At 46.9% G+C, this 12,135-nt stretch overlaps 1 protein-coding gene across 1 annotated transcript; it reads left to right on the top strand.

The window, feature by feature from the left end:
* Positions 1-49: 49 nt before the first annotated feature.
* On the top strand, positions 50-11,766 carry JMJD4 (jumonji domain containing 4). Its single transcript, XM_038129978.1, has 7 exons — positions 50-159; positions 3,124-3,601; positions 6,059-6,224; positions 7,396-7,521; positions 8,903-9,170; positions 10,371-10,517; positions 11,357-11,766. Exons 2-7 carry the CDS (start codon positions 3,343-3,345, stop codon positions 11,666-11,668), a joined length of 1,278 nt encoding a protein of 425 aa, XP_037985906.1. The 5' UTR covers positions 50-159; positions 3,124-3,342; the 3' UTR covers positions 11,669-11,766.
* Positions 11,767-12,135: the final 369 nt, after the last annotated feature.

Raw genomic sequence — 12,135 nt, 5'->3', positions numbered from 1 at the left:
TCCTATTGGCTGAGCCCCGCGCCGCTGCGCTCCGCTTTTCGCCTCCCCCCCGGCCCCCACCCGCCCGACGCAGAGGTTCCGGCGGCGCCAGCCATAGCCTGTCATTGTCGCCGCCGACGAGGCCATTCGAGCCGCGGGGCTGCCCCGAGGGGAGCGGGGGTGAGTGTGGCTCCCTCGGGGTGCTCCCGGTTCCTGCGGGCAGCTACGGTGCGGGTGGGACGGGAGAGCGAGGCGGGGATGGCGTGTGCGACGCCCTGTGGTGTCCGGGTCCTCCCCCCACACCGGGGTGGGTCGTGTGGGGGAATTCCCTCATGGAGGTTCCCTAATCCCAGTGTTCCCATGGAGATCTCTGAGGGGGGAATTCCCTCATGGAGGTTCCCTAATCCCGGTGTTCCCATGGAGATCTCTGAGGGGGGAATTCCCTCATGGAGGTTCCCTAATCCCGGTGTTCCCATGGAGGTCTCTGAGGGGGGAATTCCCTCATGGAAGTTCCCTAATCCCGGTGTTCCCATGGAGGTCTCTGAGGGGGGAATTCCCTCATGGAGGTTCCCTAATCCCGGTGTTCCCATGGAGATCTCTGAGGGGGGAATTCCCTCATGGAGGTTCCCTAATCCCGGTGTTCCCATGGAGATCTCTGAGGGGGGGAATTCCCTCATGGAGGTTCCCTAATCCCGGTGTTCCCATGGAGATCTCTGAGGGGGGAATTCCCTCATGGAGGTTCCCTAATCCCGGTGTTCCCATGGAGATCTCTGAGGGCGGAATTCCCTCATGGAGGTTCCCTAATCCCGGTGTTCCCATGGAGGTCTCTGAGGGGGGAATTCCCTCATGGAGGTTCCCTAATCCCGGTGTTCCCATGGAGATCTCTGAGGAGGGATTTCCCTCATGGAGGTTCCCTCATCCCGGTGTTCCCATGGAGATCTCTGAGGGCGGAATTCCCTCATGGAGGTTCCCTAATCCCGGTGTTCCCATGGAGATCTCTGAGGGGGGAATTCCCTCATGGATGTCCCATAATTCTGGCATTCCCTTGGAGATGTGTGAGGGAGGAATTCCCTCATGGAAATCCTTTAATCCCACTGCCACATCCCTGTGTTTCTTTGGAGCTCCATGAGGGAGGGATTTCCTCATGGATTGTCCTTAATTTCGATACTCCCTTGGAGATCTCTGAGGGAAGAATTCCCTCATGGATGTGCCCTAATTTCTGTATTCCCTTGGAGCTCTTTGAGGGAAATTTTTCTCATGGATGTCCCTTAATCCCGGTGTTCCCTTGGAGATATCTGAGGGAGGAATTCCCACATGGAAATCCTTTATTCCCACAGCCATATCCCGATATTCCCTTGGAGCTCAGTGAGGGAGGAATTCCTTTATGGACTTCCCTTCATCCCCATATTCTCTTGGAGATCTCTGAGGGAGAAATTTCCCCATGGATATTCCTTAATCCTTGTGTTCCCTTGGAGATCTCTGAGGGAGAAATTCCCCCATGGAAATCCTTTAATCCCGCTGCCATATTCCCTTGGACGTGTGTGAGGGAGGAATTCCCCCATGGATGTCCCATAATTCCCATATTCCCTTGGAGCTCTGTGAGTGAGGAATTCCCTCATGGATTTCCCTTCATTCCAATATTCTCTTGGAGCGCTGTGAAGGAAAATTCCCTCATGGGAATCCCTTAATCCCGATGTTCCCTTGGAGATTTCTGAGGGAGGAATTCCCTCATGGATTTCCCTTAATTCTGATATTCCCTTGGAGATCTCGGAGGGAAGAATTTCTTCATGGATTTTCCTTAATTTTGATATTCCTTTGGCACTCTGTGAGGGAGGAATTCCCTCATGGAAATCCTTTCATCCCACTGCCATATCCCTGTGTTTCTTTGGAGCTCCATGAGGGAGGAATCCCCTCATGGATTTCCCTTCATTCCGATATTCCTTTGAAGATCTCTGAGGGAGGAATTCCCTCATGGATTTCCCTTAATACCAATATTCTCTTGGAGCTTTGTGAGGGAAAATTTCCCCATGGCTGTCCCTTAATCCCAGTGTTCCCTTGGAGATCTCTGAGGGAGGAATTCCCTCATGGAAATTCTTTAATCCCACTGTGATATCCTGGTGTTCCCTTGGAGATCTCGGAGGGAGGAATGCCCTCATAGAAATCCTTTAATCCCACTGCCATATCCCGATATTCCCTTGGAGCTCAGTGAGGGAGGAATTCCTTTATGGACTTCCCTTCATCCCCATATTCCCTTGGAGATTTCTGAGGGAGGAATTCCCTCATGGAAATCCTTTAATCCCGCTGCCATATTCCCTTGGACATCTGTGAGGGGGGAATTCCCCCATGGATGTCCCATAATTCCCATATTCCCTTGGAGCTCTGTGAGTGAGGAATTCCCTCATGGATTTCCCTTCATTCCAATATTCTCTTGGAGCTCTGTGAAGGAAAATTCCCTCATGGATTTCCCTTCATTCTGATGTTCCCTTGGAGATTTCTGAGGGAGGAATTCCCTCATGGATTTCCCTTAATTCTTATATTCCCTTGGAGATCTCTGAGGGAGGAATTCCCTCATGGAAATCCTTTCATCCCACTGCCATATCCCTGTGTTTCTTTTCCCCTCCATGAGGGAGGAATTTCCTCATGGATTTCCCTTCATTCCGATATTCCTTTGGAGATCTCTGAGGGAGGAATTCCCTCATGGATTTCCCTTCATTCCAATATTCCCTTGGAGCTCCGTGAGGGAAAATCCCTTCATGGACGTTCCTTAATCCCAATATTCCTTTGGAGCTCTGTGAGGAGGGAATTCCCTCCTGGAGATCCCTGAATCCCCTTTTCCCTCAGTGTTTCCCAGATCCCATCCCTGCAGCCTCTTTCCCTTTGTGCTCAGCCTTCCCCTTCCCTCTTGTTTTGGTATTTTCCCATTTTCCCCCCATTTTTATCCTTCTGTTGCTTCAAATCCACGGAAAAGATCTGCAGAAAGTGGGAGGTGGGAACAATGGGATGATCAGAGCGTGATGAACCTGGGATGAAAGGGATGATCCCAGAGCATTCCCAAATATTTCAGGAATTTCTTTCCCTCCACCCCTTCAATTCATGAATTCCTTGGAAATATCCCACTGAAATTTTCTTTCCCTGCTTTTTTAGGACAGAACCAGCTCTGACAAGCGGAAAAAAACATCCACAGGGCGATTCCCAACTCTCCCAAAAACCATGGAAAATCCAAGTTATCCCAACACTCGTTCCCCATCAAGTTCCCCATGATCTTCCGCACGTTTAAAGCCTCAAATCCCATTTTTAGCAGGGATTTTTTGGGATTATTTTTCCAAATTCCTTGGCTCAGCCAGGAATTTTTTTCCAGCCTGCATGGACAGAGCAACCTTTGCCTGTTCCACCGCTTTTTTCCGGGATTTTGGGAATTCTTCTCCGGGTGCTCTTCCCGGGGGCCACGTGGATTTTATTGACAAAGCAGATTCCTTCACTTATTCCGATTTTTTCCGGGATTATCTCATTCCCAACCACCCCTGCATTTTCTCAGCCAAGTTCACCGAGGATTGGGGCAGCAGGAAAAATTGGGTGACGTGGGATGGGAAACCCAACTTTGAGCATCTCCTGCAGGAGTTTGGTAAGTCCTGGGATTTTTTCCCGAATCCTGAAGGATTCGGTGTTTTAGGATTGAGTTTTAGGGATAAAAGCACTAAAAACCCCAAAAATCCAAGATTTTCCTAAACTAACACATGGGGGGTTTTTTCCATTTATTCATTCCCAATTTTTTAAATTTATATTTAAATAAATTTAAAATCTTGGACAATTTAAATTCCAAATCCTAAAGGATTCAGCTTTGTAGGATTGAATTTCAGGGATAAAAGCACTTTAAAAACCCAAAATTCCAAGTTTTTATCCTAAATTAATCCATGGATTTTTTTTTTCCATGGGAAACACAACTTTGAGCGTCTCCTGCAGGAGTTTGGTAAATCCTGGGATTTTTTCCCGAATTCTAAAGGATTTAGTGTTTTAGGTTTGAGTTTTAGGGATAAAAGCACCAAAAATCCAAGATTTTCCTAAACTAATACATGGATTTTTTCCATTTATTCATTCCCAATTTTTTTAAATTTATATTTAAGTAAATTTAAAATCTTGGACTAATTAACTTCCAAATCCTAAAGGATTCAGCTCTATAGGATTGAATTTTGGGGATAAAAGCACTTTAAAAACCCAAAATTCCAAGTTTTTATCCTAAATTAATCCATGGATTTTTTTTTTTCCCATGGGAAACACAACTTTGAGCAGTCTCCTGCAGAAGTTTGGTAAGTCCTGGGATTTTTTCCAAATCCTGAAGGATTCGGTGTTTTAGGATTGAGTTTTAGGGATAAAAGCACTAAAAAACCCAAAAATCCAAGATTTTCCTAAACTAACACATGGGGTTTTTTTTTTCCATTTATTCATTCCCAATTTTTTTTAATTTCTATTTAAGTAAATTTAAAATCTTGGATAATTTAAATTCCAAATCCTAAAGGATTCAGCTTTTCAGGACTGAATTTCAGGGATAAAAGCACTTTAAAAACCCAAAATTCCAAGTTTTTATCCTAAATTGATCCATGGATTTTTTTTTTCCATGGGAAACCCAACTTTGAGCGTCTCCTGCAGAAGTTTGGTAAATCCTGGGATTTTTTCCAAATCCTAAAGGATTCAGCTTTTCAGGACTGAATTTTTGGGATAAAAGCACTAGGAAAAAAAACCACATTCCAAGCTTTTGTCCAAACTTAATCCATGGATTTCCCCATTTCTTCGTGGTCTGGTTTGCAGATTCCAAGCTGAAATTCATTCCCGAGTTTTCTTTCTCATTTGTTATTTAAATCAATCTAAAATCTTGGCTGATTTGTTTATTCCAAATCCTTAAGGATGCAGTCCAAGACTTCCTTCCTAACGCGTTTAAGGGGAAAATTCCCTTCAAAGAAAAAAAAACTGGAAAAATTCAGGTCACAGCCGAGAAAAACCAGGAAAATTTGGGACGCGTGGAATAAACAGCAGGAAAATCCAGGTCACTTAAAGTAAACACCTCTGGATTTGGATGGAGTTTCCCTGGAATACTGGGATGGTTCCTCTGGAATATTTCATGCCCAGAATTCCATGGGGATGAGCTTGAGGGAGGTGATGGATCCTCCTTATTCCCAAGGAATTTGTAATTCTTGGATGGTGTTCCCCTGGATTGATGGTTCTGGAATTTGGGATGGTTCCTCTGGAATATTTAAAGCCCGGAATTCTGCAGGAATGAGCTTGAGGGATGTGATTTTTACGAGTCCTCCTCATTCCCTGGGAAAATTCCTGAGGGATTTGTAATTCCTGGATTTTGTTTCCCTGGAATGATGGTTCTGGGATATAGAATATTCCTCTGGAGTTTTTGAAGTCTGGAATTCCATGGAGATGAGCTTGAGCAAAATGATTTGATGAATCCTCCTCATTCCCAAGGAAATTCCTGAGGGATTTGTAATTCCTGGATCAGGTTCCTTTGGAATTATGGTTCTGGGATTGGGATGGCTCCTTTGGAATATTTAAAGCCCGGAATTCTGCTGGAATGAGCTTGAGAAAGGTGATTTTTACGAGTCCTCCTCATTCCCAAGGGATTTGTAATTCCTGGATAATGTTCCCTTGGAATGTTGGTTCTGGGATTGGGATGGTTCCTCTGGAATATTTGAAGCCCGGAATTCCACAGGGAAGAACTTTAGGGAAGTGATTTTACAAGTCCTCCTCATTCCCGAGGAAAATTCCTGAGGGATTTTTTACTTCCTGGATCATGTTCTCTTGGAATGATGTTCTGGGATTGGGATGGTTCCTCTGGAATATTTGAAGCCCGGAATTCCACAGGGATGAACTTTAGGGAGGTGATTTGATTGGTCCTCCTCATTCCCAAGGGATTTGTAATTCCTGGATCATGTTCCCCAGTTATGACGGCTCTGGGATTGGGATGGTTCCTTTGGAAAATTTAAAGCCCGGAATTCCGCGGGGATGAGCTTGAGGTGGAGATGATTTGATGGATCCTCCTCATTCCCGATGAAAATTCCTGAGGGGTTTGCAATTCCAGGAGAAGCCGTGGTGCCCGTTGCCAACTGCGATGTCAAGGAATACAATTCCAACCCCAAGGAGCAGCTGCCCTTCAAGGAATACGTGGAATACTGGCGGGAATACATCAGGAACGGCTACCGCTCCTCCCGGGGCTGCCTCTACCTCAAGGACTGGCACCTGAGCAGGTCAGGGCTCGTTCCCAACATTCCAGCAGTGGGAATGTTCCTCTGGAGAAGGGAAGGATCCATGGAAGCCTCAGTGCCTGAAGGGGCTCCAGAAAAGCTGGAGAGGGATTTGGGATAAGCATGGAATGACAGGACGCAGGGAATGGCTTCCCACTTAATTTGGGAAGGAATTCCTGGCTGGGATGGAATTCCCAGAGAAGCTGCTCCATCCCTGGAAGAGCCCACGGAGCACCCTGGGATAGTGGGAAGTGTCCCTGGCACGGGGTTGGAGCTGGATGTTCTTGAGGATCCCATCCAACCCCAAAAATTCCATGATTCCCTGATTTTCAGTTGCTCCAGTTGGGGTTTTGAGGCAAAGCAGACGAGCTCGGCATCAGCATAGAGGGAAAATATTCCAACATTCCCTGAGGGATTCCAAAGCCTTGGCCTCCAGCTCCCAAAAGAGCCCTGAATTCCTCAAATGATGTTATCCCCTCAGCCTAATTCCCAGCTTTTACTCCAAGCTCAAGATCCATTTAAACTCAGTTTGGGAAGGAATTCCTGGCTGGGAGGGTGAGGAGGGGCTGGGATGGAATTCCCAGAGCAGCTGTGGCTGCGCTGGGATCCATGGAAGTGTCCAAGGCCGGGCTGGAGCAGCCTGGGATAGTGGGAATTGTCCTTGGTCATGGAATGGGATGATCCTTAAGGTCCCTTCCCATCCAAACCATTCCATGTTTTCTCCCTATGGAAAGTGGCACCGGAACACCTCCTGCAGTCAAACCTGGAGTGGGATTTGAGTTGGGATTATTCCATGGCCACATTGGATTTGGGATCCTTTTGTATCCATTGGCTTTTCTGGGAACATTCCCATTCCTTCAAGTTGCCTTCCCCCAGCTCTGCGCTTCCTTCTCCAGCTGGAAAAGAACCTTGGGAAGGAATTTTCCCTGTGGGAATGGGGAGAGGCTGGGATGGAATTCCCAGAGAAGCCGTGGCTGCCCCTGGATCCCTGGAAATGCCCAAGGCCAGCTTGGAACAATCTGGGATAGTGAAAATTCGGGATAAGCTGCTCCTTCAACTCCCTTCCACCCCAATCCCCTGGAATTCCATCCTAGAGGATCCACCTTGCTCTTCCCACTGCCTTTGGGGGATCCTGTTCTCCCGAGCTGCTTTTCCAAGCGTTTGTGTTTTCCAGAGCTTTTCCAGAGCAGGATGTTTACACCACTCCCGTGTATTTTTCCTCGGATTGGCTCAACGAGTATTGGGATGCCGTGGCCGTGGATGATTTTAGGTTCGTCTACATGGGACCCAAGGGATCCTGGTAAGGCTCTCATCCCAAAAACTTCCTTTTCCAGCTGAATATCCCAGGAAATTATCCCATTATCCCTCAGGATAACCCGGCAGGTCTCCCGGTGTCCCAGCTGGCTCCGGATGGGAGGGAAAAGGGAAAACCCCAAATTGTGTCCACAAAAAAACGAAGGATCTGGGAGATTAGAGGAGAAATGAGAAATTCCCTTGGGATCAGCCACTTGGAATGTGCAGGGATAACTCCAGTGCTTTCCAGGGGAAAATTCCAGGTGAAAATTCCAGCCCAGTGTTGGTTCTAAAGTTGCATTTGGGATGTTCTTATCAGAATTCCCTGCCCTTAAGGGATTTTTGGGATAAATTAAAGAGGAGAAGCACAGAGGATATGAAACATTCCATTATCCGGCCAGAATTCCAGCAGGAATTTTGGGATCAGTATCCATATAGTGGCCTTTAAATAGCCAAAACTCCATCATCCAACCAAAATTCCATGAGGAATTTTGGGATTGGTATGGATGCAGTTGCTTTTTAGTAGCCAGAACTCCATAATCCAACTAAAATTCCTTATGGAATTTTGGGATCAGTATCCATGTAATGGGCTTTTAATAATCAAAACCCCATAATCCAAGTGAAATTCCACGAGGAATTTTGGGATCGGTATGGATACAGTGGCTTTTTAATAGCCAAAACTCCATCATCCAACCAGAATTCCATGAGGAATTTTGGGATTGGTATGGATACAGTGGCTTTTTAGTAGCCAGAACTCCATAACCCAACTTATGGAATTTTGGGATCAGTATCCATGTAATGGGCTTTTAATAATCAAAACCCCATAATCCAACTGAAATTCCACGAGGAATTTTGGGATCGGTATGGATACAGTGGCTTTCTAATAGTCAAAACTCCATCATCCAACTGAAATTCCATGAAGAATTTCAGGATCGGTATCCACATAATGTGCTATTAATAACCAAAACTCCCATCATCCAACCAAAATTCCATGAGGAATATTTTGGGATCAGGATGGATACAGTGATGTTTTTTAATAGCCAGAACTCCATAATCCAGCTGAAATTCCTTATGCAGTTTTGGGATCAGGATGGATATAATGGCCTTTTAATAACCAAAACTCCGTCATCCAACCGAAATTCCATGAGGAATTTTGGGATCAGTATGGATACAGTGGCTTTTTTAATACCCAAAACTCAATCCAACCGAAATTCCACGAGGAATTTCAGCATCAGTGTCCACATAATGCCCTATTAATGACCAAAACTCCCATCATCCAACTGAAATTCCTCGTGGAATTTTGGGATCAGCGCCTCAGCTTCTCAGCGACTCCAATCCCCGTTGGAATTTTTTGGGATTGATTCCCGCCCATCCCCGATTTTTCCCAGGACGCCGTTCCACGCCGACGTCTTCCGCTCCTACAGCTGGTCAGCCAACGTCTGCGGCAGGAAGAAATGGCTCCTGTATCCCGCGGGACAGGAGGAATTCCTGAAGGATCGCCACGGGAATCTCCCCTTCGACGTGACGGCTCCGGATCTCCGGGATAAGAGGATTTATCCGCGCTACAGCCAGAGCCAACCCCCTCTGGAAATTGTCCAGGAAGCCGGAGAGATCGTCTTCATTCCCAGCGGGTGGCACCACCAGGTTTATAACCTGGTGAGGGCACGGGTCCTGCTGGGAATCGCTCTTGGATGGGGAAGTGGGGTCCCAAAGGGGTGCTGGGATGGATGGAAATTGGGATTTCCCTGGAAAAGGTTGATCCGTTCTCCCGGGTGATGTTGGGAAGGAATGGTTTGGAATGGTTTTGCCAGAGAAGCTCCATCCCTGGAAGTGTCCAAGGATAGCTTGGATGAGGCTCGGAGCACCCTGGGACGGTGGGAATGGGATGATCCCTAAGGTCCTTTCCCACCCAAAACCATTCCAGAATTCCATGGCATAGAACTGGGGTGAGGAGGAGGAGGAGGAAGATCCTGGGAAAAAGGAAAAGATGAAAATCCTTCCCAGAAAGGAGAAATTCCAGCTTGGAGCACCTGGGATGGTGGGAATGGGATGGTCCCTAAGGTCCTTTCCCACCCAAACCATTCCAGGAAATCCAGGCCATAGAACTGGGGTGAGGAGGAGGAGGAAGATCCTGGGAAAAAGGGAGAGGAAAGGATGGAAATCCTTCCCAAAAAGGAGAAATTCCAGCTTGGAGCACCTGGGATGGTAGAAATAGGATGATTCCTAAGGTCCTTTCCCACTCAAATCATTCCAGAATTCCATGGCATAGAATTGGGGTGAGGAGGAGGAAGAAGATCCTGGAAAAAAGGAGGAATCCCAGCTTGGAGCACCATGCGCCATGGATAGTGGGAAGTGTCCCTGCCCATGGAATGGGACGATCCTTAAGATCCCTCAAGATGGGATTTTTTGGAGTGGCACTTTCCATATTATCATTCCAAATAACCTAATTAGTTGCTAATTACTAAGTATCCGTGGATTATCCCAAAGTTTTCCCTCAGGAAGACACCATCTCCATCAACCACAGCTGGGTCAGAGGCAGCATTTTGGGAATTAGGGACCTTTTGGGTTTCTCAGGAATAGGATTTTTGGAGCAACACATTCCATATTATCATCCCTAATAATCTATTTATTGAGTAATTACTAATTATCTGTGGATTATCCCAAATTTTTCCCTCAGGCAGACACCATTTCCACCAGCCACAGCTGGGTCAGCGGCAGCATTTTGGGAATTAGGGACATTCTGCTTTGCTCAGGAATAGGATTTTTGGAGCAGCAAATTCCATGTTATCATCCCTACTAACTTAATTAGTGACTAATTACTAATTATCCGTGGATTATCCCAAATTTTTCCCTCAGGAAGACACCATCTCCATCAACCACAACTGGGTCAACGGCTGCAACGTGGCCGTCATGTGGTGCTTCCTGCAGGATGAGCTGGCGGCCGTCCAGAGGGAAATCAGCCAATGGAAAGATCCCATGGACGACTGGCACCTCCAGTGCCAGGTACTCCCCAATCCCGGATTATCCGGGGAGCTGGAATTCCGGGATTGTTGGAGCTCTCACAGCGGAATTCCCGTGGTTTTTAAGGAAGTAGGGGTTGGGGACGGCTTTGGTTTGTTGGGAAATATTCCCTATCAAGGTTTGGGAATGTTCCCTGTAAAAGTTTGGGAATTGCTTCTGGTTATTGGCTGTGTCCAGGTTGGAATGTTGGTTGGAAAGATGGAAAACTTCAGGATCAAGAGAGCTGGGAATGTTCCCCTGGAGAAGGGAAAATTCCAGGCAGAGACCTCAGAGCCCCTTGCAGAGCCTAAAGAGGCCCCAGAAAAGCTGGAGAGGGATTTGGGATAAACATGGAATGACAGGACACGGGGAATGGCTTCCCATTGGAAAAATGGGGATTGAGGTGGGATTTTGGGGAGGAATTCTTGGGTGGATAGAATTCCCAGAGAAGCTGTGGCTGCCCTCTCTCTGGAGCTGGGAAAGAACCCAGAAGACCAAACTCCAAAATCCAACCAAAATTCCATGGGGAAGAGGATGGGTGGGATTCCTTCCAAAGTCTCCTGGATGAACCAAATTCCAAGTTTATTTCTGGAAGCTGTTCCCTCTCCTTGGGTTGATTTCCTTCCAAAAATGAGTATTTGGGAAAATTCCCACAATTAATATTTGGGAAAAAGCAACACAGTGCCTTTGGCTCCAGAAGCAATTCCAACGAAAAAACTCCTGAACATAATTATTTATGATTCCAAAGAATTCCTAACGTTATCAAATCCAATTTTAGGGATTTTTCCTGGATTTTTTCCCACTGTCATTCCCCTTCTCATTCCCTTTCCCCCCCCCTTCAGCTGATCATGAAATCCTGCACGGGCATCGACTACAAGGAATTCTACAACTTCCTCAAAGTCATCGCGGAAAACCGGATCTCCGTCCTGGAGAAGGGCCTGGATGAGGAATCCTCATCCCAGAACAATTCCAAAGCTGCCATTTCCACCCTGGGAATGCTGCACGCCGTGTTCGACCTCAAGAGGACGGTGAAGGTGCTGAGCTCGTTGAGCGCTAACGAGGATTTCCGGAAGCTGGATCTGACTTCCCTGTCTCCTTCTCCGGAGGCTCTGCTCCAGCACCTGGAATCGGCCATCGACACGGCCCTGCTCTGAATTCCCGCTTTTCCAAGATGTTTTCCAGAGGGTTTGGAGGAAATGGACTTGGACAAGAGCTTTGCTCCAGTGGGAGGAGGGAGAATAGAAGGAGGGAGAACATTCCCAAAGTTCTGAGTGGTTTGGAGGAATTGGGGAAAAAACCATCCCAGCCAGAGGAAAATCCCAAACTTCCTTGGGATTCTGAGCAGGCACTCAGGGAGAAAATTCCCTATGGATCATCTGGCATTGGAGTGAAGCAGATTCCCTGTGCTTAAGCTCAGCTTTGTTAAAACCTCACCTACTTCCAGGTGCAGCTCAGCTTCTCCATCATTTTCTAGGGAATTCCAGCTGCTGAATTCCATGGAAGCCTGAGCTGGAGCCTGGATTTGGGAATGTTGATTCCGTGTCTTCCAAAGTGGGATTTCCAAAGCTGAGACGCTCAGGATTAAATTTCATTTAATTCAACTCCGAGCAAAACCTGCCTT

Source organism: Motacilla alba, chromosome 2, assembly GCF_015832195.1.
Source record: "Motacilla alba alba isolate MOTALB_02 chromosome 2, Motacilla_alba_V1.0_pri, whole genome shotgun sequence".
Classification (NCBI taxonomy): domain Eukaryota; kingdom Metazoa; phylum Chordata; class Aves; order Passeriformes; family Motacillidae; genus Motacilla; species Motacilla alba.
This window is presented reverse-complemented; position numbering and strand designations above follow the sequence as displayed.

Coding starts and splice junctions, on each gene's coding strand:
- JMJD4 (XM_038129978.1), top strand. CDS start 3,343: ATGGACAGAGCAACCTTTGCCTGTTCCACCGCTTTTTTCCGGGATTTT. Junction 6,225..7,395: donor AAGGACTGGCACCTGAGCAG/GTCAGGGCTCGT, acceptor TGTGTTTTCCAG/AGCTTTTCCAGAGCAGGATG. Junction 7,522..8,902: donor ATGGGACCCAAGGGATCCTG/GTAAGGCTCTCA, acceptor GATTTTTCCCAG/GACGCCGTTCCACGCCGACG.